The 26,151-nt window shown below is 53.8% G+C and overlaps 12 protein-coding genes across 12 annotated transcripts; 7 read left to right on the top strand and 5 right to left on the bottom strand.

The window, feature by feature from the left end:
- Positions 1 to 419: 419 nt before the first annotated feature.
- BBK36DRAFT_1129572 (hypothetical protein) lies at positions 420 to 2,325 on the top strand (the record flags this gene model as incomplete). Its single annotated transcript, XM_024891751.1, has 4 exons — positions 420 to 488; positions 545 to 678; positions 737 to 2,005; positions 2,064 to 2,325. The coding sequence occupies 4 exons, from the start codon at positions 420 to 422 to the stop codon at positions 2,323 to 2,325; spliced, it is 1,734 nt and encodes a 577-aa protein (XP_024745486.1).
- Positions 2,326 to 2,479: 154 nt separating this feature from the next.
- On the bottom strand, positions 2,480 to 3,142 carry BBK36DRAFT_1129925 (glutathione S-transferase; the record flags this gene model as incomplete). The annotated part of the gene is made up of 1 exon (XM_024891787.1): positions 2,480 to 3,142. One exon carries the CDS (start codon positions 3,140 to 3,142, stop codon positions 2,480 to 2,482), a length of 663 nt encoding a protein of 220 aa, XP_024745485.1.
- An 853-nt stretch (positions 3,143 to 3,995) lies between these two features.
- On the top strand, positions 3,996 to 4,816 carry BBK36DRAFT_1129587 (hypothetical protein; the record flags this gene model as incomplete). Its single annotated transcript, XM_024891754.1, has 3 exons — positions 3,996 to 4,239; positions 4,299 to 4,521; positions 4,645 to 4,816. 3 exons carry the CDS (start codon positions 3,996 to 3,998, stop codon positions 4,814 to 4,816), a joined length of 639 nt encoding a protein of 212 aa, XP_024745484.1.
- A 397-nt stretch (positions 4,817 to 5,213) lies between these two features.
- On the top strand, positions 5,214 to 6,718 carry BBK36DRAFT_1172722 (hypothetical protein; the record flags this gene model as incomplete). The annotated part of the gene is made up of 3 exons (XM_024895770.1): positions 5,214 to 5,994; positions 6,042 to 6,240; positions 6,280 to 6,718. The coding sequence occupies 3 exons, from the start codon at positions 5,214 to 5,216 to the stop codon at positions 6,716 to 6,718; spliced, it is 1,419 nt and encodes a 472-aa protein (XP_024745483.1).
- Positions 6,719 to 7,331: 613 nt separating this feature from the next.
- Positions 7,332 to 7,673, top strand: BBK36DRAFT_1129993 (hypothetical protein; the record flags this gene model as incomplete). Its single annotated transcript, XM_024891796.1, has 1 exon — positions 7,332 to 7,673. A coding segment is annotated over one exon (342 nt), but the record flags the coding sequence as incomplete, so codon positions are not given.
- A 42-nt stretch (positions 7,674 to 7,715) lies between these two features.
- BBK36DRAFT_8547 (hypothetical protein) lies at positions 7,716 to 10,317 on the top strand (the record flags this gene model as incomplete). Its single annotated transcript, XM_024898571.1, has 5 exons — positions 7,716 to 7,947; positions 8,008 to 8,326; positions 8,385 to 8,976; positions 9,033 to 9,966; positions 10,037 to 10,317. 5 exons carry the CDS (start codon positions 7,716 to 7,718, stop codon positions 10,315 to 10,317), a joined length of 2,358 nt encoding a protein of 785 aa, XP_024745481.1.
- Positions 10,318 to 10,597: 280 nt separating this feature from the next.
- Positions 10,598 to 11,941, bottom strand: BBK36DRAFT_1144954 (hypothetical protein; the record flags this gene model as incomplete). Its single annotated transcript, XM_024893716.1, has 3 exons — positions 10,598 to 11,456; positions 11,520 to 11,621; positions 11,697 to 11,941. 3 exons carry the CDS (start codon positions 11,939 to 11,941, stop codon positions 10,598 to 10,600), a joined length of 1,206 nt encoding a protein of 401 aa, XP_024745480.1.
- A 2,510-nt stretch (positions 11,942 to 14,451) lies between these two features.
- On the bottom strand, positions 14,452 to 17,372 carry BBK36DRAFT_1136609 (hypothetical protein; the record flags this gene model as incomplete). The annotated part of the gene is given in 7 exon segments (XM_024893038.1): positions 14,452 to 14,835; positions 14,901 to 15,096; positions 15,155 to 15,965; positions 15,984 to 16,044; positions 16,102 to 16,575; positions 16,712 to 16,915; positions 17,009 to 17,372. The coding sequence occupies 6 exon segments, from the start codon at positions 16,871 to 16,873 to the stop codon at positions 14,455 to 14,457; spliced, it is 2,085 nt and encodes a 694-aa protein (XP_024745479.1). The 5' UTR covers positions 16,874 to 16,915; positions 17,009 to 17,372.
- Positions 17,373 to 18,269: 897 nt separating this feature from the next.
- Positions 18,270 to 19,076, bottom strand: BBK36DRAFT_1172718 (hypothetical protein; the record flags this gene model as incomplete). Its single annotated transcript, XM_024895769.1, has 1 exon — positions 18,270 to 19,076. One exon carries the CDS (start codon positions 19,074 to 19,076, stop codon positions 18,270 to 18,272), a length of 807 nt encoding a protein of 268 aa, XP_024745478.1.
- Positions 19,077 to 21,091: 2,015 nt separating this feature from the next.
- On the top strand, positions 21,092 to 21,481 carry BBK36DRAFT_1185709 (hypothetical protein; the record flags this gene model as incomplete). Its single annotated transcript, XM_024896455.1, has 3 exons — positions 21,092 to 21,154; positions 21,248 to 21,332; positions 21,411 to 21,481. The coding sequence occupies 3 exons, from the start codon at positions 21,092 to 21,094 to the stop codon at positions 21,479 to 21,481; spliced, it is 219 nt and encodes a 72-aa protein (XP_024745477.1).
- A 1,077-nt stretch (positions 21,482 to 22,558) lies between these two features.
- Positions 22,559 to 23,693, top strand: BBK36DRAFT_1129893 (hypothetical protein; the record flags this gene model as incomplete). The annotated part of the gene is made up of 2 exons (XM_024891782.1): positions 22,559 to 22,578; positions 22,658 to 23,693. 2 exons carry the CDS (start codon positions 22,559 to 22,561, stop codon positions 23,691 to 23,693), a joined length of 1,056 nt encoding a protein of 351 aa, XP_024745476.1.
- A 153-nt stretch (positions 23,694 to 23,846) lies between these two features.
- Positions 23,847 to 26,027, bottom strand: BBK36DRAFT_1136608 (golgi matrix protein). The gene is made up of 5 exons (XM_024893037.1): positions 25,775 to 26,027; positions 25,661 to 25,695; positions 25,417 to 25,509; positions 24,304 to 25,377; positions 23,847 to 24,245 (listed from the first exon to the last, which is right to left on the bottom strand). Exons 2-5 carry the CDS (start codon positions 25,693 to 25,695, stop codon positions 23,852 to 23,854), a joined length of 1,596 nt encoding a protein of 531 aa, XP_024745475.1. The 5' UTR covers positions 25,775 to 26,027; the 3' UTR covers positions 23,847 to 23,851.
- Positions 26,028 to 26,151: the final 124 nt, after the last annotated feature.

The following is a 26,151-nucleotide window of genomic DNA, read 5'->3' as shown; positions in this document are numbered from 1 at the left end:
CCACTGCTCGTTGCGAAATGATTAGATGTCCCTTTCGTATTCATATTCATATGTAATTGCCCGTCCATAAATCCTTACATGAACCCCCACCTCCGTTTTGTTTCCAATGGTGTGTTCTTGTGAGCCTGCAACTCCGTGTGCTAATAAAGGTGGCTTTCCGCCCAGGCTCTCCTCCCGGTGAGCTAAGGATCCGTATCCGCAGGAGGCGCCATACGGAAGGATCCTGATTTATAATCTACCTCTTGTCTCATGATACTGAGACAGATGATGAAACGCCGGAACAGGTCAAATGCCCTTCTGCAAAAGGCTATTCCCTCTGGTTCTTAGAAGTCGCTTGAGCAGCGAAGCAATTAGGCTTAGGCTTCTTGGAATCCTCACCTTACATCCTCTCAATCTGGAGTGACACTTGAACAGAGGTCATGGAGTCATCAACGGATTTCAGGGCCCAGCCAATTGTTCAGCAAGAGGGGCGGCCAGTCGTCGTCCGAGTGAGTTAAATCGAATATTCAATGTTATTCCGCGCCTGTTGACACTCTCATGCAAGGCTTGCGACATGTGCCGGAAGAAAAAGATCCGCTGCGAGCCTACTTCGCAAGGATGCGGTCCATGCACCAAATATGGCACAAGATGTCACTTTACGCCGATCGCCACGAAGAGGAAGCCTCGCAGACCAGCTGGGTCAGTCCTATGCTCTTACTCTAGCCCGTGGAGTCTGCCTTTGCTGAATGTTTCACAGCTTCAGATACATTGCACAGCTCGAGAGGAGACTTTTAGGGGTAGAGACTCTACTTGGAGACAGGTCATTGGGAAACCCAGCTATACCGGACATCAATTGGCGTAACGAGCAGACGACACCCGCAGCATTACGTCCATTTCGGGGAGATGACCACAATAAGACCGATCTGTCTACACCTGGAGGTCATCTAACTGACCGTATGTGGCCTCATCCCGCTCCAGAGTTGCGCCCACTTTCTCTGCCAGCGCGCCAGCAGCTTCCGACAAAGGCAGTCGCTCTAGAGTTGGTTGAGGACATGTTCAGCAACTATAATAGGTTCCTTCCACTGTTCGATGAAGAGGACTTCTTGGGAGAGTTTCACCTCAAGTATGAGACTTCCAATCCTCGAGACGCTGGTTGGTGGGCATGCCTCAATGTTGTGCTGTCGATAGCTCATCGTCTCCGCTCCATACGCGCAGCAGACCCGACGCAGGACCATAATCTAGCGTATGGTTACGTACAAAACGCCCTGAGCGTCGTCTCCGAGCTCAACGTCTCTGACCGGAGCCTCTCTGCTGTCCAGGCTCTGGCGGGCATGGCTTGCATTCTTCAAGGCACACCGGATCCAGAGCCAGCCGCGATGCTCGTTGCCGCCGCGCTACGCTTGGCGCAAGCTATGAATCTGCACAGAGAATGTTCCCGCCCAGGACTCACGGAATCGGAAGCCGAGAAGCGGAGGCGGGTGTTTTGGAAGGTATATATTCTGGACAAGGATATCAGTCTGCGGACGGGCCGACCGTTTGGTCAAGACGATGATGAAATGGATGTACGTCTACCATCAAACGCAAGTCTTGAGGAAGACAATCTGGACCTCTTCAACCGCCGCATAGGGCTCGCGCTTGTTCAGGGGCAGATCTATAAACAGTTGTACTCGGTACGGGCTGGACGACAAACGGCGACACAGAGAGTGATTGCGGCACAAGAGTTGAGTTCTCTATTATCGTACTGGAAGTCCAGCGCGCAGCTGGAAATGCCTGAGGACACCATGATATTGTCAGGGCACCCACTATCAGGCCAGATGATCCACAAGGTGGTTCTACGACTCACATATATCCATTGCCTTACAATGATTGATCGCCATCTGCCCCAGGCGGCGCAAACGTCCTCCGGCCAAGAGCTCAGCCGGTCTGAATCGTCGATATCGCCTCCAGGCAGTCTATGCGTCACTGAGGCACGCAAAGCGATCCGCCTCGTTGAAGCCATCCCTCAAGGGGACTGCGCCTGTGTCTGGTAAATGATGTCTAAAGAAGCAGAATCTTGGTGAATTCTTTTTCTGACTCAACTATAGGATGCTTCTCCCCGCTTTCTACGCTGCAGCCAGCAGCATGCTCTATCATCTGACACGAAATCCCATGTCGCCAAACGCGGCTTCAGATCTTGACCTCGTCGAGCCATTTCTACGCCTCTTGGAGACACTTGCCAGGGATCCAAGCACGCTCTCACAGTCCGAGCAACTGGTGCGAATGCGTCGCACTTGCAACAGCTTAAACCTCGAAGCAAAAGAGGCTGTTGAACTTTTCAGTTCAAGCTCTCCAGTGTCCTTCATCTGATGATCTGAGCATAATCACACATGAGGTCAGGCAAGGAGGCGCACAAGGCAAGAGCATTTTTTCATCGACCTATCTTTACCATAATCCGTCTCTATCTCCACCCACCCTCACACCGGTGACTCGGCTGTGCAAGACAGATGCCCCCCGCCACAGTCTATTTGGCTTCTTGGATCTTCAGGATCTTCTTCACCTTCGGGCGCGTAAGCATGTTGTCAAGCCACTTCTTGACGTGCGGATAATCATCCTGGTTAAACTCCTCGTTCGGAATTCGCGGCTCGGCCGTGTGCTGCCACGTAAAAAAGGCAATGTCCACGTAGGAGAGGCGGCCACCCACGAACCAGGAGTTGCCATCCGCGTCAGGCTTCTGCTTCGCCAAGTGCCCCTCCAGCACCCCAGTCACGCGGTTGACCTCCTTGACGTAGCGCTCGCGCGCCTCGGGAAGCGGCTGGTAGATGATGAACCACATCGCCTGCCCGTAGTACGGTCCCTGGCCGGTGGTCTGGAAGAAGAGCCACTGACGAGCGTGGTATGCCTCAGCTGTGCCCAGCACGAAGCTAAGCTTGTGGTCCTTGTCGTACTTCTCCGTCAGGTACTCGATGATGGCGCCCGATTCCCACAGCGTGAGGTCCGTGTTTGGGTCGTGGATGGACGGCAGCCGCCCGTTCGGGTTGATGGCGAGGTACTGGGGATTCTTGACGTCGGTGAGTGGGATCACTTCGGTCTCGTAGGGCAGCCCTAGCTCCTCGCAGAGGAGAAGAACTTTACCGGCGTTGGGCCCGTGGATTCCATACACCTTGATCGGCTTCATTTCCGTCATTTTGATAAGGGTGTATTCGGTTATTCAATTATTGATTGTCTGCTGAAGAACTGGCGAACTGATTGAATCTTGGCTGATGATGAAAGATGCAGTGGAGGATGAAACATAAGATAGACCCAGCATCACGGGCTTCTGGTCTCCTTTTATAGTTCTACCCGATTCACCACTCATCACGAAGGAGTAGCAAGCTACTAAACCTTGACGATACTACACGACATTTCCACTGAGCTTGATGCGCCGAAGTAGCTGGGGATAGGGAATATGCAAGCTTACGGAACTACAAGGCAAGAAAGTCAGCCGGAGCGGAGGATTCGTAGACAGAGCAATGATGATCTCTAAGCCAAATCGCGATGGCACGCCCCGCGCAAAACCTTTTTTTGCAAAGAGTGAAACGAGCAACTTGGTGTAGCTTCAATGACAATTGCAATATAAAAGGTACAAGTGAATAATGAATAATGGCCACGAAGCACCGATAGGATATCTGAGCAGCAAATTGGTCGAAGAGCCCACTCCTACTTTGGCAACGGCGGGATTGTACGTGATGAATAATATTCGACTTCGGACCATCCGAAGGGTCCGCTCCGGGTCCGGGTCACCGCCCATAACCCACTCATCACGGAATACCCCCAATAGGCACCCGGGCTTGGTCCGGCTGCGCGATGGCTTCCATCACAAACAATATTAGGAGAAATGTCGCCGCCCCGGATCACTTGACCAACTGGATATTGGTAATGCCTATGCCCTTCTTTACCTCCTCGATGAGAAGATATGGAAGCGTGTATAAAGCAGATAAAGGCTCCCCAGTTTGTTACTTGATTGCACACAGTCTTACTTGTCCCATACATCGCAAGCCATGCCCGGAATAGCTCCCGTCGTCCTCATCCTCGGTGCAGGGCCCAGAGTTGGCCTGCCAACTGCCAAGGCCTTTGCTTCAAAGGGCTACAAGGTTGCAGTCGCAGCCCGGTCACTCAACGAGGCAGACAGCACAGACAGTCAGCTCAACATCAAAAGCGACTTTGCCAACCCCGACGATGTTTTCAATGCCTTTGTAAAGGTGAAGAGGGAGCTGGGAATCCCCAGCGTAGTCATCTACAACGGTATGTATGTCTTAGCACCAAAGGGACACTCACTGAACGCCTGCTGAGCGACTTCGTAGCCGGCGCAGCGACATTCTCCCACCCAAACGACCCGTTTGCGATCCCGTTGGACGCTTTCAAACGAGACATGACCGTCAACAATACTAGTGTTTTTGTCGCTGCCCAGCAAGCCGTCCTCGGCTTCGCGGAGCTCCCCGCCGATGCGCCAAGGGTCTTCGCCTTTACGGGCAACATCCTGAACGTCAGGCCGCTCCCGCAGTTCCTGGAGTCCGGCGCTGGCAAGTCGGCATCTGCGCACATGATGATGGCTGCAGCCGCTGAATACAACGAGAAAGGCTACAAGTATGCAATTTTTTGACTGTTCTTTGATGTGCCTTGCATGGACATGACTGACAATGTGCGTAGATTTTACTATGTTGACGAACGAAAGGCAGATGGCTCGGCCGCTTTCAAGATCGATGGAGAGGCACATGCGAAGCTCTTCTGCGAGCTCGCCGAGGCAAAGACGCAGGGTCCATGGTTGCAGACCTTTGTCAAGGGCGTGGGATATACGGACTTTGGCCCCTATCGACTGTAAGCTGCGGCATAAGGTGTACTACATATATATCATGCCAAATGAGATCCAAAGAGAACATCACAAGGTCCGCTCCGAGTCTTGTTGACGGAGTAGGAATACCTTTACTTGTGCTCAATGCCACATGATGAGACCTTCCCCATCGAAATTATACTTCCAAGGCAGCAACCTACCCAGACTGAACCAAAGGCGCTATATGATAAGGTTTTGGAGGGAGGCAAAAATCGCAAGTTATCAGCCCCCTCGTAACCTTGACAACATGAAGGTTTCCACTTCTCTCCGACAAAAGCACGACGCGCACAAGAAGAATCTATAAGAAGCAGACTACCCTTTACTGCCAATAAACATAGGACAGACTCAGCCGTCCCAGCTCATTCACACTCTATCGACCTACGTCAAGATGATTTGGTCTCAATTCCCTCCTGAAATCAGACACACGATCCTCGAAGCCCTTACAGAAGACAAAAACTGCAGATTATCCAACGCTGCTCTCGTGTCACGGGAGTGGCAGGCTGTTATCGAGCCACACATCTTTGCATATATACGAGTGACGCCCAAGCGCATTGCCCAACTCAACGCCATGACGCAGCGCAACCGGGATCATGTGCGTTATATATGGTTCTGTATAGAGCTTGAGCAATACGACTGCCGCAAGTGTGATTCCATTAGTTCTATAGCAGTGCAGACAAGCCATAGCGACAACAAGCTCATCCTGGCATCGTTCCAATCGCTATTCACAGCTTTGAACACGTGGGAGCCGAATAGGAGCCTGACCCTCGACATCAGCCTGTACTCGAAGAGCGATAACGAGCACGCATTCAAGTACCTGACCTTTATGCCCGACACTGCGGGCCACCAGGTCGAGCCGATGTCGATGGCCGAAAGCGACGAGCCCGACAAGCACCAATGGGAAACGACTGCATTGGGGTCTATTCCACCAAAAGCAAGTCTCGATCGTCTCTTTGGACACGTTTGGCCTCTCATCAAGGATGAACGAAAGTGTTGGGCGCAGGCACCAAAGGTTCCGGCCGTGACACGCCTTGAAATGAGGCTACAGACTTATCGCCGCTGGGATGCATCTACAATCTCCCAGATTCTTTCCCACCTTCCTGGTCTACGTGAGTTCCACTATGAGATGTGGATGCAGTGGATTGCCGAGATGCACGAGACCTGGCAACACTGTGAGTAATTCATCACAGAGGTTTGCCGGCTACTAACATTTTCACAGCGATGCTTCATCTTCTTGCGGCTACCGAAGGGCTGAGCAAATTAACAATCTTTGAAAACTCCAACCAACACTACCCGCTCTACTTTATAGGAGAAGCCTCGCCAGCCCGTGCTCCCACTATGCAACTCAGTCAGAAGCTGGCCCGAGTGAATCTCGGCGTAGAAGTGCTCTCAGTGTCATTCATGGTAGATGCTGCAGAGTTTTTCTCTGAAGAATTTTCAACATGACCAAACCTAAGCCATCTCACCCTTACTTCACAGCTTCTGGCACCCACAACATGTCCTACGCAGATGATGGATCTCCTTCAAGCAGCAGCATCTGCAGCTCGTTACATGCCCAAGCTCAAGATGATGGAGATATGTTATGGACGAGAGGGGCTGGCAACCTTATTCAAGTATGAGTTTATCCCTGGCCATTTGCGGCAGTCTGTTGTTACTTGGCGAGCAACATGGTGTATGAGTATACAGCCTCGAGTGATCGAGGCGTGGGAGGGGGTTGTAAGCCGCCGTCGTGGATGTCCTAGTGGCATTGATGTGGTATATGAGACGGTCAACGAGCACGTCACGTCAATTGCTGATGCAATTGTCAGCTTGAAGCTATCAGAGACAGTGCTCCGGCCGATCTCTTTGCAGCAAATCAGGAGAGAGCAGAGCTTTGTCGGCTCCTTGACAGCCTAGACAGATATCATTATACACTAGAACAGCAATGAGCACACAGCAAGTTCTTAAGAGAATCTTCAAAGAGAAGTGACGAATTCAGAATCTACAAAGTCTAATTCAACGGCTCCGTACAAGCAATTGTAGTCATGTCTTGAGTTCGACAAGCTCTTTCGGGGTGCGTACTTTGACGAACTCCTCAAGTTGGCTATCCAGCTTCCTGGTAAATCTATCTGCATCTTTTCTATTGCTACTTCTACCGGTACTATACTAGGTAATTATCAGAAATAATTTATATCTTTTCTACTCTCAGGATATATATCTAGTATTATATGCTTTAACAAGAGAAGTCTCATACTCTGTATTGATGAACTACCTACCTACCAAACACGCCCACCAAGAAAGCCGCGGCACTAGCCAAAAACCCTACAACCTCCCTACCTCCCACGTCCAACACGCGTTTCTCCCCCATCATACTTCCTGGAAAATGGGTACCCCTGCCTGACAGCAGTGAGGATGAGGGAACTATCGCAACGACCTCAAACAACATCACCCAACTCCAGAAAAGAACACGACAGCTGGTAGTAGTGATGCTGAATAGCCAAGTTGGGTTGCTTGCAAGCCACTTCCCAAAAAAAGGAAAAAGGAGCAAAAAATAAAAACATACAACAGCCGGTGTTCGCTGGTGGTCACCCACCCAACTACTAATCTGCCGGTTAGTGGCTTATCTATGGGGGAGCGGACGGGACCCCGAGTTTTCCACTACCTATGGTCGTATGTGCTTGGAACTCTATTGCATCAACTTATATGCGACATGGACTTCATGATGTCTCATTCCACAAACCACAGCGCGTCGAGACCCGCACCTTCACGATGGCATCGTCAGAGCTTCTTCCCTTCAACGTCTCGACATCGGCAGCCATGCCCTGGATTCTGCAGTTCTCTCTTTCACATCCGGCATAGAAAAGGAAGGTAGTAAATGCTTGCCATTCCGGAAAGCACTTGAAAGCCGGCAACAATGGCGATAGAGCTGGAGCTGCTGAGCGAGACGGAGCTGCAGTCGAAAGCTCCCGCTGGGCGGCGCTTCCCCGTGGGATGTCCAACGCTCGACCTGGCGGCAACCTGGGACCAGGACGACAAGAACTTGCTCATCTATCGACCGCCGGATCAGATCGTGTCCAAGATCCATCAGGCTGCTGCTCCGGGCGAGGCGGCGCCCGAAGTGTGCTCGGTCTCATGGAGACCAGATGGTAAATAAGACCTGGCCCCACGATCTTGAGATTTCAAATAGGTGCTGAGAAGTCCCCCAGGCCAGTTCCTTGCTCTGGGCTGGAGCGACGGCGTGGTGCGGCTGATGGGCCTGGAAAACAACAAGGCTGCCCATCAGATTCCCGTCTGCGACAAGGCTGAGGCAACCATCACGCACATCGGCTGGTCAACCGCCATCATCGCGACCAAGTCATACAACGCCGTCTCCAGCAAGCTCGCGGACCAAGTCACCGAGGGATGGGCCGAGCAACAGCAGGGTGGCAAAGTGCCGCTGGACCTGCCCCAGGAACTCACCTTTCTGGAGGTTGAGACGGCGTTGCCCAAGATCAGTCCCTTGCCGATGAGCAGTGCGGGTGCAGGGTGAGTTTTCCCTCTCTCTCACTTGTCATGATGTTCATCCCTCACATTTTGGAAATAGCGAAGATGCCACCGTCTTCACGCTCCGCAGCGGCATCGACTTTCTCTTTCGCGCGCCAAAGCGGGACACCTACAATCAGGTCAATGTCATGATCGTGGGCACCAGCGACGGCAAGCTGCAGCTGAGCATCTACGACTCCTTCATCATCGGCACATTCCCTCAGCCAGCACTGGATTCTTTGGCATCGAGTCCATCCGATACGGCCCGCATGATACACCACGCATCTCATCCGCAAGTATCAACCCGCGCGCTCATTTTCGCAGAAACGCAAAATGAGCCCCCAGAGCTCCATCTCGTCCCCATGGATCTGCCTTTTCTCTCCTTTTCCCCCATCAACTTGTCCCTCTTATCCTCCAAACTCACCACACTACAAGCCTTGCTGCGGTATCTGAAGCAGATATCGCTTCATATGCAGGTAGAGTGGAAGAACGCAAGAGAGCTCCCGGCTCGATTCATCCGCAGCGTCCAAGGCGATCTCGAGGGAATGGAAAAGGGTCCCCGTGACATTGTCTCTGCCCTCTTCCACACCGCGATAACCGGCCATGCTTACCCAGTCGTACATGAATGGCTCGTCGACAGCCTAGCAGAAAGGGTATGCAAACAGACTACTTGATATTCGAGAGGGCACATACTGATAGCACATACAAGGGCCACAAACGCTGGGACAAGGCCGTCGTCTCCGGCCTCGAAGGCCTCCGCAGCCTCGTCCACCAACACTTCCTCCCCGCCCTCGAGCGCTGCGCCATCATCCTCAGCCGCCTCCGCGGCCTCGCCCGCTTCCACAGCGACCGCGAGGACATTGGCCTCTCCGTCCCGCACCTCAACCGCGTCCTCGACATCGTCAGCTGCCTCACCCTCGTCGGCCACAAGGTCCTCATCCACACCATGGACGAGCTCCAGCACTTCTCCGCCTTCTCCGCCTGGCTCCGCTTCCAGATCGACCAGCTCGCCGCCGGCGGCGGGCCCGGCGGCGGCGGCACCGCAAACGACGAGCTCACCGACAAGGAGGCCATGATGGACCACACCAAAGTGCTCACCTACATCGAGCGCTACCTCACCAACAGCCCGCTCGACATCTTCCTCGACGAGGTCACCAAGGACGACTACGCCTCGGACTGGACCTTCATCGACGACGGGCCCTCCTCGCTGCTCGACGTCCTCGACAAGCAGCTCAAGAAGCACGAGGCCGGCCAACCCAGCATGAAGGCCCTCCCGCACGTCGACTTCCTCGTCAACTACGCCACGACCTGGTCCAACCGCATCTTCGGCAGCGTCGCCGAGGCAAAGCGCCGCAGCGTCCGCTTCGGCACGCCCCTGAAGCTGGCCATTGGAGGATATCCCATTGCCAAGATGGACGTGAAGATGTGCAGCGCCGACAAGCGAACAGGCACAATCTTTACGGCGCTCGCGTCCCAGCAGGAACCGCACAAGGTACATCTCTTCCGGGTCAACATGGCGATCACCAACGGCATCAGTGATAACCAGTCCGCGGAAACGTGCGTCATCGACCTCGGCACGCGATCCCTTATCGACATGAAGTTTCTCAACGACAAGACTCTCATTCTTTTCTGCACCAACAAAGGTAACATGCCTCCCTCTCTCACCCATATCCCACATCACACCTCTGTCAAAATGTCTAACAACATCAACAGACCACACCCCCCTCATCCTCTCCATCCCCGTCCAAGACGACCAAAAACTCGCCTACAGCACCTACGACCCCACGAAGCCCACCCCCACCCAGACATCTTCAAGAACAAACACCAAGCCCTTCCACAGGTACACCCTGCCCTCGAGCCACCACGCGCTTCGTCCCGTTCGCATGGAAGTCCACGACGAGAGCCACGTGCGAGGGGACTTGCCCGCCCGGATCTGTCTCTTGGGTGCTAACCGCACAACATGGCGGACATATAAACTTCCGTCCGAGGGCTGAAGGGCACTTCTCCATTATTGGGTTTGGAACGGTCCTGGCGTTGTGGGATTTGATAGTCAACTGAGTTGGGCCTGGACATGGACTGGCAGGAAATATGACGCCGAAAGGAGAGCAGATACAGATGACAGCAATCTTTCATCGAAAGCCTTTGACTATAAACCTATAAACATTGTCCTACCTCCAAAAAAGAAACAATATCGAAGACATAATATTGAATAAAAATGCGAAAACAACGCCAAACAACCATTACTCCTAAACCCCCCATATCGTCCCAACTCCCTCATTTCTTAGGCTTCGTAATGTCAAAGAACTCCGTCAGCCCCTCCACCACCGCCTCGACATTCATATTCACCAGCGGCATCCTATCGTACGAATCATCCGTCATGATCGCCACCAGCGCAAGATACCGATCCACCTCGCGCAGCATAATAGGCTTATGGCTATCGTGCAAGACGAGGCAGCTCTCCGCCGTCGGGCACGCGACCTGGTCTTCCAGCTTCGTGTTGATGGGCTCGCCCTCGAGGCGCTTTCGGCTGTCGTCGCTGCGCTGCCACGTGCCGTAAATCTCGGTAATGTCGATAATCACGTCAATGTAGTCGCTGCAAATCTCGTAGCTGGCCATGTCGGCCGTCGCGGTATCCGTGGCAATGTAAATCTTGGACAGCACGTCGAAAAGGTAGGCCTTCTCGAAGCGGCACGTTCGGCACAGGTTGGTGAGCATGGACTCGAGCGTTCCCAGGCGGGGGACGAGCTTCTGGATGACTTTGCTAAAGGCCTCAAAGATGGAGTGGTTGTAGATGGAGGTGAGGTGGAAGGTAACCGGGGCGTTTTCGAAACCGTGGTCAGACAGCTCATCCTGGATGCGAATGGTAATGTCTCGCTGGATGTCGAGCTTGTAGTCGTCCGACAGGCCGTCCACTTTGTGAATGAAGACCTCGATGTTGATGTTGGGATATGTGCGCTGCAGGGAAAGGATGGTGGTGTTGAGACGCGCGACAGCCTCGAGATAGTCGTCCTGGGCATCAATGACCCAGATCAGGGCGCCGATTTCGCCAAAGATGGCCTCCATGTCGAAGCTCGGGTTGTCGAATACGTCAATCTGTCCGGGGAAATCCCATACTTGAAAGTCCATAAAGGATCTTTATCCTCGCCATGTTAGTTGGAAGAGTTGACAGCCCAGAAACAGAGTCAAGAGCACTCACGCCATCGTATCCTTTTGTATCCGCGCGGTTGACTCGAGGAATAGCGTCTCATTAGGCGCAAGCTTGTGGAAGACCACACTCGAGATGGACGACTTTCCGCTCCTATGAGTTGGATCCAACCATCAGTAAGGCTTCACTTCGCAACAGGTCGTTTCGTTGGAGCACAAGCCGACTTACCGTCTCTGACCCATCAGCAGCAAACGCGGCTTTCCTTTCTCGGGCACGCTGCCGGCTGCATCTGCCGGTTTCAGCGAGCCCTTTTTTATCGGTCCTTGCGTGCTCTGGTCGTAAAGATGCTGCAATTTTAGCCTAGCTGGACTCATGACACCTGAACGTTGGGGAGCGCGACGATGACCAAGTGCTTCAAGCTCAGCACGCTGCTTGTCTGCAGGCGAGCCGTAGATGGGAGGGCTGAGGGACATTGTAGATGATGATTCGCTCTTGATGCGCCTGACGCGATGCTAGAACACGTTGTCTGCAGCCTCAAGACCTGCACGCCTGCTCCACGCTTGTGGGAGGAAGGTTTGGGTTGTGGTGTTATTTGTCAAGCCATGCAGGAGACGGTGACTTTGCAGTGAGATTCAAGCGGGCTCAGATGTCTCTGGCTCCGGCTCTGGTTGGCTCTCTCTGTCACTGTATGTGTGTTTGTGTGTGTGTGTCCCTGGCTCTCTTTCTCCTTCTCTTCCTCTTTCTCTACTTCTCTCTCTTCTTCCTCTTCCTCACTCTTTCACACACACATCCACAAAAACAAACAGTGACAGGGACGGCGGCGGCAGCAGCAGCAGCAAGCAGCAGCAGGCGAAGCATGCACGCTGCCTCACCGGTCGTCCCTTTGCGCAGCCGTGGCTTGCCTCAGCGCAACGCACAGCTCAAGCCACCAAAGCCGCAGAGCCCTTTCGAAAGGCCGTCGCCGCAAAAGCGAAAAGCGCCCCCAGAAGCTCTCAGAGACATTCGGCCGAAGCACGGTTGCCAGTCGCAAGGGAAATCAGGCATCAAAGTGACACGAGCCCCGTCATGCCCGTCCTGCCCTCGTCACACGGACTGCCCGGCTCTCTTGCATTGCTGGCCCTCCTGCTGCCGCGGCCCTGCCCAACGAAGCCTACGGCCTAGGTAACTAGACTCGCCCGGCGGCCCAAGCGAGTCAAGCCAGAACCATGCTCCTGTTCACCCCGGTGCCCACTCGAGCTGCCAAATGTCTCTGTCATCCCACGTCACCACAAGCAAGCGCGGAAAAGAGGGAGCAGGCAAAACTGGTCACGAGCCAGGGGGGCCGCTCAGCTATCAGATGTTTGCTCTGCTGCCAACGAGCCCGTCGAACCAACTGAGGCAGGGAGAAGGAACAAAGAAAATAATATGGAATAAAAAAGAAAATTCCAAAAAGGAATAAGAGAAAACTAGCAGGGCAAGGGCAGCTCGTGGTTCGCCGTGATCCAGAGACATGTGGGTGACACACAGCAGCACGGAGCAGAAGCCCTGCCCATTCATTCTGCGTGTGACAAGGCGCTTATCGAGACACACGCATGCACCGGCAATCCTGTCGCAACGATGGCTGAGAAGGCATAAGAGCAGCGGCCAGCGAATGGGAGCAGCGAGAAGGGCGAGAGAAGCAGAAGATCAGGGATGACAGAGAAAACAAGAGAAAAGATCTCACCTCCATGGTGACGAGGACAAAGCCGACAGAGGCAAAGGGGACCTGCTCAAGGCCAACGAGCCAATCGAAGAGGCGCGGGTTTGCGAAGCCGGTGAGCCGCACGCTGCACGGCTCCTTTCCGATGCAGAAACAAGGTGAGGAGGGATCGAATGGCCGTCGCTTCTGTCGCGGTGCTTGTCGCGTGTCGCTGTTCAGGGGGGTTTTCGCAGGGGAGAGCCGCTCTGGAGTGGTTACAGCTGCAACTGGCTGCGATTCGATTTGATTGGGGATTTTGATGATTGACGAGGATCGACGGTTTCGGGCCAGGCTCCATTTGAGTGAGAGCTGGAGCTGCGTAGGTAAGCAGATGGCCTCTTCTTGGTGGCCGAGGCCGCGCTGGGGCTTCGGGTGCGCTAGAGCTGCGAGCTGGAGCCCGCTGGAGCTGTTGCTGCTCAGCGCTGTGGGGGACGCGGGTTAGTGCATGTCGGCCCTTTCCCCAGGGGCGGTTGGGCGCTGGAGTTGCTTCCATGCTGCGGTGACGGCATCACTTCAAGTGTTGGCTTGATCTTTTGATTCTGCCTCAGAATCTGTTCGTCTCAATTGTCACAATTATGATACAACAATGACCTAGTTTCAATCGTATTTTCTTATTTCAGAAACGTCAAGTCTGTGAGTCTGAAGAGACGGGAAAATTATGTGATTCAGCTATTCTCAACGACTACTCAGTTGGGTGATGAGACAGAAATACTACATCATAATCGAACTGCAACAAATATGACTTACAAGCCCATCAACGACAGGTTACCATCTAAGGTAGTCTCACCATCACAACCGCAGCTGCCAAAGGGTTTCACAGATGGTATCTGTACTGTGCTTCTGGCGACCTAGGTAGGTACACTCAGATCAATGTCATCTTCACCTCGGCAAACATATCCCTATATCCATCACGGCTGTTGGGCCATAACGTTCACTTCGACTGTCTCTCACCACATCTCTAAACGAGAGGAAACAAGAGTGGGAAACAAAAGAAACCGCGGGCCTTCCAAACGACATCTTCATCACTTCACTGTATACTGTAGTCGATAATGTACTCTGCAGAGTCTCTCGCCATCTGCGCTGCACTAAGCTGTCTGCAGAAATAGTAGATTGCTCATAAACGCCATTCCATGATAGTATCCCATGCGCTTCTCCTAAAATCAGTCCTCCAGAAGCCTCCCTAGACGTTGTAGGATTGCCAGAGACAAAGCTGCTGGCACACAACGCCTCATGTCCGCCGAAGACAAAAATCACAATATGGCCATGCCGTTACACATACGCCTTCTGTACCCGCACCTTGGGCGACGCCAGATTTGTCTCTGCTTTCCGCTTCCCCAGCACCGGCTCGGGCGTGCGGCGTGACAGGCCAGGCGTAGACTCCCGGTCTCTCGTTGCCTCGGCGCGGCACGAGGCATGATACGCTCGATTGCCCACCAGGACCGTGTCGAGCCACACCCACTCTTGCACGGTGTCGAACCACTTGTTTTCGAATCTCTCTTGGCAAATCGGACATACATTGTTGATGCCGCTGCTTGGATCGGGCACGAGAATGTACTTGGGCCCCTCCGAGTCCTTGGCTGCTTGAGCAGACTCTTCTTTGGAGGACACGTCATGTATCGCATCGACCGCTTCGCGAGCCTTGACCCAGTCCTGCGTATCCAGTTAGCGTTCTTCTCTCCATGTTAATTCAAGGTTGGAGGAGGGCAAAAACTTACCTGCTGGTCAACGTACCAGCTTCGGTGCGTGCCTCGTTTCTCGGCTTCTGTGCTGCGCTGGTGTACCTTAAAGTGCCAGTCCATGTGAGCCGTCTTCTTCCGCCTCCCCTCCTCGTCCGTCTTGAACCGCCTGCCACACTGCGTGCATGGAGGTCCAAGATTGTCATATAAGGCGGCAACAGCATCGGGTCGGAACCTGGAAGGTCTGGTCAGTAAATCATGCATGTCGTTGATAGATGAGAAGAGCAACTCACTGCGACTTGAGAGCAGTCGAATCCAATCCAGACGAGCTGCCCAGTCCATCTACGCTGGATCGGCCAGAATCCGGCCTGTGGGCAGCCAGCAAACTGGCAATGCTCGCCGACAGACCCGGAGGGAACAACGACGGCGGTGGTGGAGCAGCCGGTGCTTGGCTTGGAGGCGGAACGTTTGTGGGTGTCGGGGGTGGCAGAATACCAGCCGCTCGAAGCTGTTCTACCAAGGACAAAGCATTCGGAGCCGGAGCCGTCGGCATAGCCGGTGGCATCGGCGCCGCCTTGGGCGGTTCGATGTGATTCATCGGTGGTGACCGTATGGGGACACCGGCAAACGGAGGCTGAGGCGTCGTATTCTGAGAGTTCGCCGCCTGCATTCCCAACAAAGCCGCCATCGCCCCTTGTCCCAGCAATGAATCGAGCGTCACCGGCGCGGCAGGCTGGGCCGCCGGCACAGGTGTCGGGGTTACAGAGGCTGAGGGAGGATGCACAGGAAGCGCCAGAGGCGGCGCCGTTGCCGGTGCTGGGATAGGGGGGGTTGCAGTCGCAGAATTACGGGCCAGGGGGGCCCTCATTGTCACGGCAGCGAGTTCGGTTACTTTGTTCTTAATGAGCTCAAGCTGGTCTGCAGGCAGATTCGAGTGCTGCACAACATTCTGGAGGTCCAAAAGAGCCTTCAGCCTGCTCTGGACGCCGCCATCATGCGGATTCTGTGAGAACTCGGCCCGCATCGCAACAATCAGTTTTTGAATGTCACTGCTCAACGTCTCTACGCTTATTCCAGAGGGCATGGGCAAGCCTGAGCCGTATGATCCCAGAGCAGATGGAGGGAAGGGAACAGGGGTCGAGTTGTAAGAGGCCGTGGTGGATGGTGGGAGATATGGAGCAGGCTATACACGGACATGTTAGTATCATTGCCAGGCGTAAGTATTGAGAGGGACACAAACCTGCTGTCCAGGAAGCGGCACATGGCCCGGCAATGGCTCACCAGGATGCCCTCCGTTAGAGAATGGGTGAGGCTGAGGCGGAAAGTTGCCGGGCTGACCGGCATATCCACGCATCCCCGGTGGCGTCGGGGTGTTTCGGTGAGGAGGAAACATTGCTGACCGAGGCCGACCAGGAATGGCGCTCTGGGCCGGTTGGGGCATGCTCGCGGCTCTGACCTTCATCAAGGCGTTCTCGATCGGCCGCACCAGCTCGTGTGAAAAGACGGGTCGTGTGTCCAATGAGCCAGGAACCGGATCCTTCCACGTCTTAAGCATTTCCTCCATCTTCCTGCGGATGCCGTGGTCAACGACCGCGTATGACTCCATGAATATCTTGAACAGCTGCCGGCCGAAATACAGCGTGTAAGGAGTGCCAACGTTTTTGACAATTGAGTCCATCACGTAGAGAGCGGGCAGTTTTTTATTCGGTGGCGCCTGGTTACGTATGAGCATCTGAAAATACAGCAAGGAGAAGGAGAAAGGGGGGCAAGAGGGGGAAGTAGAAAGAGAGATGCATCGCAAGAGAAACTCCCATCAACCCCAACGCATTCAAAGGGAAATGTCCTCCTACCTTGAGGATGTGCTGCTGCAAAACCTCCGCAATGGCCAAAGCATGCTCGGTGTTCTCTCTAGCAATTACTGTCAAATTGCTAATCTCGAAACGCATGTTGGAGGAGAGGTCCTCCAGGGCAAGGCGGTAATCCTCCGCCACCTCATCCCCGTCAGATGACATTTTGAAGCGGTTTGCCGATAATTGGAATAATATTCTTTAAGAAAAAGGACAAGGAGAAAGACTCGTGGCGATCAAATATGGCCAGAGCCAGAGACAAGGGGCAACGGTGCTTTTGCAGGATCCCAAGACGAAAACAAAGAAAAACGCTGCTGCCGCCCTGAAGTTGAAGATAACAAGAAGCTAAGGATCCGTCGTATAGGCAACAGAACGAAATCGGACACAGTAACCCGGTTGCACGTAGGAAGAGGCGCGAAGTTTATTCCAAGAGATACTTGTCCTGGCCTTCGCCGTCTTCAACAACTTCTATACCCCCGCAACAAGCTATCGTATTGATCCTTTGCAAAGCCTTCTTCGGCTTCCTTTGGTCTGCCTCTGTCTTCTTCAGAAATCACTCGCCGCGAATCAATCACTATCTCCGCAGGCAAGCCTACGCTGGAATGGCCTCCTATGGCCTGGATCGTGCTTTGTTGAAGTATCGTGATATAGATGCTACTGTCAATGATCGTGTCGAGTGCCGCGTCGCCGTGGAAAGAAGGGCTCCGAATGGACGAGGCTCGCGCCAATTGCAGAGGCGTGGAAGAGGGGAGCAAGGACCAGTTGCCCGTCTGGAAATGGGGATCAGATGAGGAAGAGTCGCGGATCGTGGTCCAGCTCCCTTTCGCGGAAACGAGGCAAAGGACGTCAAGATGAGCCGCTTCAGGCCGCCAGAAGAGTCATTGGGAGAGGAAAAGCAAACGGGATTGATGAGCAATTGAGCGATTGCCAGAAGGTTTATGCTGATCGCTAGTCACGTGATGAGCCAGCTATCAGCTGCCGCACGGACCATTTCCGAAAATAAGGCGTAGGTCAGCCCTCACCTTCTCACCTTGTTGGTGGTGACAAGCGGACTCACTGAGACAACAGACGCGTGAACACAGATCCGCAAGATGTGAAGGTTGATTTTCAGCATCGACTGACTTTGTTTTCTGACTCCCAGCTCTTCCGAATACAAGGCCATATCTTGAGTAGTCTCGAGTGTCTGCAGCACCTCTACCTCAATCACGTGTCCACGCGACTTGGTCACCAAAAGATGAAGAGACAGCAGATCGAGTCGCGTGTCTTTCACTCTCTTTCCTTTCAATTCCAATTTTATTACTTCAATGACGCATCATATCATTGCTAAATCACTTTAAAGCACATGCAAAGAGATCGGTAGATATCAGAAAGACCATGTCCAGCCCTCTTGGGGGTATCGCTTGTTCCACTCCTCAACGCCCTTGTTCCTCCGTCCATCCGCCTATCAGGCTTGATGGCATTTGTGTGCCCCTTTTTTTTCTAATTTTTCTTTTCTTATTTTTCTTCACTCTGCAGCCCATTTGCTCTTCCAAGAGAATAAGGCCCAGCCTCGCAAGAGCAATCAGAATCGTGACATGTTCGCCTCGGAGTATCGGCTGCTCCGACTGCTGCGGCTATTCATGCGGGTGTTCATGGGGTGCAAGGCCGTGTCAGGGCGCTTCAGACCCGGAATGATTGGGCTGTCGCTCTGGGCCTCGAGATCGCGGGCATGGTGGTTGCTGTAGGTATAGGGAGGGCTAATCTCCGGTACTGCGTTCACATATTCCTCCTCCTTGTCCTTCTTCCAGAACATGGACACAAACTTGCTCCTCGTCTTTTCGTTCCTGGATGAGGATGATCGGCTCGGAGGATCATAATCATGGAACTCGCGTTGTGATCGAGCGAGCGATCCATTGGCACGAATGTCGCGAGATGTGATGCCCTCTTTCCTATCACACCAGATAAAGGAGCAGACGATGTTGAGAAATCCAAAGATTAGGGCCAAGATACCCGCAGCCAGGACCAGTGACGACAGGGCAGAAGCCATCTTCAAGTCGTGGTTGAGCATACCCAGGATGTTGCAGCCGATGATGATCATGCCCAAGCCCAGCCAACTCAGTCCATGGTGGTCGGACAAGACGGGCCACATGCGCCGGAGGTAGATCTTGATGAATTGCGCAAAGGCGAGTTCCGAAACGACAAGCAGAGAGCAGAGGACGGAAACGAAAAAGAGGCTGAAGCACTCGAAGATGAAGTACGGCTTGTTCTTCTCGACATCGATGATGAGGATCCAACAGGCGGCACCGGAGGTCAGCAGCGTGATGACGGTGCCAACGCGAAGGGCTTGGAGAACGACCAGTCCAGCGCCTCGGAGGCCAGGTGAGTTCATGAAGCCAGCCATGATGAAGACTGAAGAGTCGTAAGGTATTCTTATTGCAGAGGGAATGCTAGGGGCAACTGTCAGTCGAGAGAGTCTGAGATGCGATCAGCGGTAAAACTTACTACGGAGAAGCGGGAAGTATAGTAACCGCTGCCCGTCAGTGAATGAGAATGAAGTGCGATAGGTCAAGTAAGGGCCTGTTTTTATGTGGTGTAGATCTTGGCAAGAGATTAAAGCCCAGTCGATGCAGAGAATATGGGAACCAGCCCGAAGTTGATGAAGATGACGAAGATGACGAAGATGCGAAGCGTATGAAGAAAAGAGAGATGGGAGAAAAGAGAAAAGGAAAGAGTGTGAAGCTACGAGAACGACTGGAGAGCAGCTTCAATGTGTGTTCACACAAACACCATTGTTCACGAAAACAATAGGATAGTAGAAAAGGAAATAAAGAAAAAGAGAAAAGTGATTGACAAAAATCTGAACAGCACTGTGAAAGAAGGTTAGGTAGAAAGAAAAAGGTGTGTGGGCATTCCTCAGTTCTAAGAAGAGGCTCAGCTCTTGTTTATCAACAACCACGCACCCAATCAATACCACCACAACAATAGACCCATTTGCCGCCCTCACTCACGATACTAGAAGCAAGCCCCCTGCCTCTGAAACGGAGCGCAATTCGGAGAGAGGAAAGAAAAAAAAAAACTCAAAAGACATGCATGCGAGACCTGGCCAGAGGGAAGCTCGCAGCAAACAGCCGGCGCTCGTCCCCCATTCACGGCATCAGCTAATGCTGCCGCGCTGGCGTCCCGAGACCAATCATTCACAAGGAGTCTCCCAGACAGCTTCAGCGGCGAGAATAGATCATGGGGATGCTACATAGAAATATCATTAGCCGCGCCGAAAGGAGCTTCGTTTCATCGGCAGCCCGGCCTCCATGTGTGGCCACGCTGGCGCCAGTATCGCAGCTCCCACTAGAGCCCAAGGAAAGCTCCTGATCGGCCTCTTCAGAGGAGGGGAGGCAAAGAGAATCTACAAATCGGAGCGTCTGCTTGTGGCGGGATAGTGCATCGATGTATCTCGGCCAATGAAGCGCGGCGGCAAGTTGCTAAAAAAGGTCCATTCATTGGGAGCCTCTTGTCTGCATCTCGAGACCGGGATGTTGAGGCTGGATTGATTGGCTGGGAGGGTGCGTGTAAGTGTTTCAGCAGATGTGTGGTGAAGCGCTGTCGCGGTACGTATCCGTAGTGCAGAATGCTGGTGAACAGCGACGTGAGTCAGGTACCAGTACTTGTGGGTGGTGCTGCGGTAAACCCCAATGCTTGAAGAATCGATGTCTCACAAGAGCCGAGAAGCGCTTAGTCACGGGCAATCTGTTGTTGGCTCCAGTTGAAGATGCATCTGGATCTCATGGCCGGAATAGGTGTTGCCGAGAACGGTGCAATGGCAGGCATGGGAAGATTCGACGTGATTCAGGCGCTGAACTCTGTAAAAAGATGATTGGTAATGATATTCATCAGATACTCCTCCTTATCTTTTCCGGCATCGACGAGATGCTTGCAAGTCATGAGATGGCACCCGTGTAACTGAAGGTCGGACACGTTTGGTGGCTCAGATTCACCTCATCCGATCAAATCGACCAGCTTTGCCATCGGATGCGGAAATGCCTCTGCACACTCAATAATGGCCGTGGCATCGTCAATTTTCACCGCAACGTCCACGTCCAAGGAGACAAACGAACTTGAGGCTTCAAGGGAGACGGACGCAAAGTTCCCTTTGGTGGCGCAAAGCAAAAGAATGTTACACGGGCCACTCCGTGATTAGTAGCGGCCTTAGAGTGATGCTTATTCCGTACCGGCAAGCATTTAAAGGCGGCCGGCCCTCCGATTGGCTCCAAGACCACATGCATCTACAGCCTCCTCTGCATTTGACTTCTGCGACGCGCGAACTGCAGCATCCTTGCCCTTGATCCATCTGCTTCCACGATCTTCCTCTCCCACCACGACCAGCACTCCCACGACAGCGTCACCACCATGGCCCGCGGAAATCAGCGAGATCTGGCGCGCGCCAAGAACATGAAGAAGGATGCCAAAGCCGTACGCCGATCCCTGATTTTCACATGCGAGCCAGCAAAAAGTACCGGAAGAGAGAAAAATGACTAACCCCTGGTCTCACCCTCTTCATTACAGAAATCCGGCAACCAGCTCGACGGCTACCAGCAGGCAAAGGCACAACTGAGCAATGCCGAGATCATGAGGCAGAAGCAAGCCAAAGGTCCGAAACCCCGACAAGAATGTGTCCCCGTCTGCACATATTGCGAACCGTGGAACTAACCTCACTCCCTACCGATAGCCGACGAGAAGAGGCGAGAAGAGGAAGAGCGGGCGCTGAGGGAGAAGAGGGAAGCCAAGTTGAAGAAATAATAAGTGCACAGTGCTGCCGTCGCGAGGATTGTGAAGCTGCATGCGAACATTCCGGTGGCGCGGCAGAAGATTGCAGAGAGAGAAAAAACACCATGGCACGGCGAAATGGGCGCTCCTTGACGGATTTTAGAACACGGCGCAATGATTGGGATGATTCAAGCGATACGGGGAAGGATTTGTTTGGCTATGCAGTTGAATTGAAGATTTACAATGGACGGTACTACCGTTGTTGTTGTTGTTGTCGTTGTTGTTGCTTGCGCAAGCGAGCAGCAAATTGTTGGGCATACTTTTGCCTCCTCTTTCTGGATCTGCGAGATGCTTGCCTATGCTTCAGATGGTGCAAGCGCGAATTTGGCGATACTGACCGATATGCTAAAGTCAACGAGTGCAAAGATTGTCCCATCATTCCCTGTCTGACGTGTGAGCGTTAGGTGCCGAGTATCTGGTAGAGCGTCTACGAAGCGGGTGGCCTCTTATCCGAAGCCCTCCTTTTGTGTCCTCAGGGACAGTGATCAGGTATTAGGCTCAAGGCTAGTTTGGCGTCTAGGGTGTCTCCGAAGTGCATATCGAGACATGAGTTTCTTATCTTTGTCTGTGTAGAAACTACCCAATATTTCCCATCTAAAATTCTTCATCAAAGCCAAAGGGCTGGTGATGTGCAAGTGTTGCTGCAAACCAGATACGGTGATACGTTGCCCTGAGCGTCCACTGACGGAATAGCCTTATGGAAAACACCAGCACTAGAGCAATGCTGATTTACGTACTCTCTATTAATTATCTATATACTGTTCTCCATGGCGTTGAATGCGAATGGAAATGCAATTATTGATCCAGGGTAGCTGGATTCGCTGCCCTAGGCATTTCAGCATGTCGCTGGCCTCGCTGAATCAACTAAATACCAAAAATAACTCGCGCACTGATTCGCTGAAAACGACAGCCCCATCTTCGATTAGATAAAGCGAGCAGCAGCCTTGCTGACGCCACCATTTCCTTCAGCATCTCAGCCTCGTCTCTTGCTGGCCACCTGGCTCTTTCAACTGCCTGGCTCAAGCAGTGTCAACCAGCGCGGCCCTCAACATGGCAATCTCTTGGGATTCGTGAGTCTCTCTCTTTAAATTTACAACATTCTCAACCCCACTGAAGTAAAGCTAACAAAATATCTCTTCGTCTTGTTAGCATCCGCGCATTCGCCCTCTTCTTTGGGCCCATGCTGCTCCCAAAGGCCATCTCCTACTACCGCAGCGTACGATCAGCGCGTGGCCGCCATGGCCTCTCCGTGCAGCCCGTTCCGCCGACGATCCGAGTCGCCATCTTCATGCTATCCTTCTTTGCGTTTCTGCTCGTCGTGAAGACGCTTCCGTTTGCGTCGCCGGAGAATGTCTTTGTCAAGACGCAGAGCAGGCTGCAGATTCCCGTCGACGTGCTCTTCACTCGCATCGCGGCGCTACGACCAGACAACGTCTTCACGCCGTGGGACCATGCGCTGAGATCCAAATTCGTCAACATGGAGAGCAGGTTGCTGTATCTCCAGTACGGGCCGGAAGTGTTGGCAGAGTGCATCTTCTGCACGGCCGACGAACCCAAGAGCTACTTTTACTATGCGCTGCCCTCCCTGTTATGGCCACACATCGGCAACCTCATCGTCCTCGCCATCGTCACAAGCCCTTCCGTAACGCGGAAATACGGCTCGCAGTGGCGCACCCTGGCGACAATCTCCTCCGGCGTTCTCGCCGCGCTGGAAATCTACTTTGTCCATTCCTACAACCACCAGGCTAACGCGCGGGCGCTGCGGCTCAACGACATTGACTTCTTCTACTGGACGATGCGCAGCTACCGATATGTCGCTTTGGCTGCGCTCGATGCGGCGATTGCCTTTGTGCTGTACCTGTCTGCGACGAACCGCGCCTTCGTGCAGCCTCCCTCGCCGGCGGAGCGCATCGAGCAGGTCAACCGCGCGCTGACTGCGGTCAGGAGCAAGGTGAATGCGGTGGGCATCGTCAAGAACACAATCATGCGCGACGAAGACTTGCGGTCGCGGTCGCAGGCGTATTGGCAGCATGAGGTGCGCATCATGGGTGAGGTGATGGAGGAGCGGGAGGTGATTGATGGCGTCAACGATGCGTTGAGCAACCGGATTGATATTCAGAACATCACGAGGGATGCGGAGACGTATACACAGAACGTCCTACGGCCGGTGCTAGAAGAGCAGTAGGTGGGAGCATACTGAGCTTTTCTGATGTACACCTTTGGTTTCGGCATGGCTTTCGGCATTGCGGCGGCGCACCATTCTTCTATGTACTTCATTCGTCTTGTTGAGAATATATATATATTACGCTGTGAAACATCTATATAAGTTGTTCTATAAATACATCACGCCCTGGATTCAGGCCGGCCTATTGCAGCCCCCGCGCCCGTCGCCACGCTGCTCGTGCTCCCCTTTCTTGACGGGCCGTCGCTGGTGCCCTCCTGAGCGCTGCGCTCCAGGAAGCCTGCCCAGAGCTCGGCTAGGGATTCCCTGTCTCTCGCAGACGAAGGCTCGGAGAAGATGTCGGCGCTGAGGGATGGCGAGCTGGGAGTGCGCTGGAAGGGCGAGAGAGGGAGGCGCAGGCTGTTGCTGGATCCGCCGGGTCGAGCAAGGCCAGCTTGTTCGCGCTGCTCGTCGGTCCAGTTGAGATAGCCGGCCATGACCTGGAGGACCTGGAAGCGCTTCGCGTCGCCTCGGTCTAGCGTGAGGAAATGGAGGAGGTGGTTCGTGATGACTTGTCTGTAACGGAACGTGTTAGCTTGCGCCCACTTCTCTTTGCGGCGGCGGCAATACTTGCCTGTCAACGTTATCCTCTGGCTTTGTCTTCTTGAGATACCGCAGGGCCTTGGTGAGGTGGTCGTTCAGCACGATGGCTTCATGCCGCAGCTTGCCGATGAGGAGGTTCTTCTCCTTCACTTCCTTCTCAAATGGCGCCGTGCGCTCGAGCTCCTTGACAAGCTCCTCTTTGGCTGCCTGCGCTTCTGTGGCTTTCGCGACGGCTTCCTGCACCAGCTTCTTTTGCTCCTGGAGCTGGGCTTCGCTTGTTTCGACCAGGTCGCGAAGCTCCTTCTTCCGGGCGTCTTGGATCTCTCGTAGAGCGTTCTGCAAATTGTCGATTAATGTTGCCTGGCTATCGCGCTCGGCGACGGCCGCCTCGTATCCTTCTCTTAACCCGGCGAGCTCCTCTTCCAGTTCGTTGACCTTGTCGTTGAGATTCTCCTTGATGGAGCGCTCTTCCATGGCGATGACCTCCCACTCGCCCATGGCATTGGAGGTGTTCTCCATCTCCTCCTTGAGATGCTGGATCGTCCTCATGAGCTCTTCCCTTTCCTTCCCCCAATTGTTCGCAGACAAGTTGTTGCGACTTCGAAGTGTGGTCAGTTCTCGCGTGGCATCCTGGAGCTCTTCCCTGAGCTTCGCCACGTTTTCGTTGGTCGCCTCTGCTGCGTTTCGGAGCTCCTCGTTTTGCGCCTCGAGCTGTTCGATGTACTCCTTTGCCTCCTCCAGCTCGGCCTTGTCCCGCTTCAGCCTGTCGCTCAGCGTCTCTTTGATCTTCTCGACGCGCCCGAGCAGTGTCTGGTACTGCTCCTCGGCGGTTTCTCTTGCGGCATTGCTGTCTTCCAGCTCCGACTGCAGCTGCGACACTTCGGCCTGGTGGTTTTCCTGGATGCTCTCCAGTTGTTTCCGCAGCTGCTCGACCTCAGCCCGGAGAGCCTCTCGCTCCTTGCCCATGGCCTCCAGCTTGGCCGATGTGTCGGAATCGCCGTCGGGCCGTTGCTCATGCGCATGGTCTTCGAGGGGCTCGTGGTTCGCTGGAGCTACTGGGTGCCCGTTGCTATCGTTGGGAGGCTCTTCTGTGTTGTCAACATTGCTCGGGATCTCCTAACGTTGGACAATTAGCGGGAATCACATAGTCTCGAAGCTTCGGTAGCGGCTTACGGCGGTTGTCGGCGTCTCTGGCTCGTCGTCTACCTCGTCCTTGTCAATCCTGGCGTCGCCATTGCTCGTCTGCGCCGGCTCCTTGTTCTTGTTCGCATTCTTCTTCTTCTTGTTGTTCTTCTTCTTGGCCGCTGTCCCATTCCGCCCGCTTTTAGCATACTGACATCCCAACCAGTCAGGCCATGAGCGAGGACCACGACTAACCTGAATTGGACGTTAAGCTGGGCTCTGTGCCCGCTGTCGAGGACATGGTGGGCAGGTGTTGACCGCGCTCTAACGAGCTGGCATGCGGCTTGCTAGACGATCCAATGTTCCAAGGCTCTAATACAGCAGCCTCGTGCGAGAGGCTGTAGCGCAAGGGAGGCCCGGGGACTGCCTAATCAGCGCTCGAGCAGCTCCGCGGCGTCGCCTCCGATTCGTCTGCTCCGATGTCTGCGGATACTCGTTCCGGCTGAGGCCTCGAGGCTCGAGCTGGCGATGCGCAAACCGGCGAGCTGGGCAGAGCAATTGAGACAAGCGGTCCGAAAATGGGGCGCCAGCGAGGGATCGTCAGCGCTTCTAGAAGGCCTCGACGCGCGTGAGAGAAGCTTGGGCGTCTTCCAGAAGAACAAGTGTTCCAAGCTGCGGATACGAGCCGTCTCTCAGATTGTCGTACGTATCCCCAAGCCGGAACCGCATTCGGGCCACGTGCTTAGTCATCGGGAGA

Source organism: Trichoderma citrinoviride, assembly GCF_003025115.1.
Source record: "Trichoderma citrinoviride strain TUCIM 6016 unplaced genomic scaffold BBK36scaffold_18, whole genome shotgun sequence".
Taxonomy (NCBI): Eukaryota; Fungi; Ascomycota; class Sordariomycetes; order Hypocreales; family Hypocreaceae; genus Trichoderma; species Trichoderma citrinoviride.
This window is presented reverse-complemented; position numbering and strand designations above follow the sequence as displayed.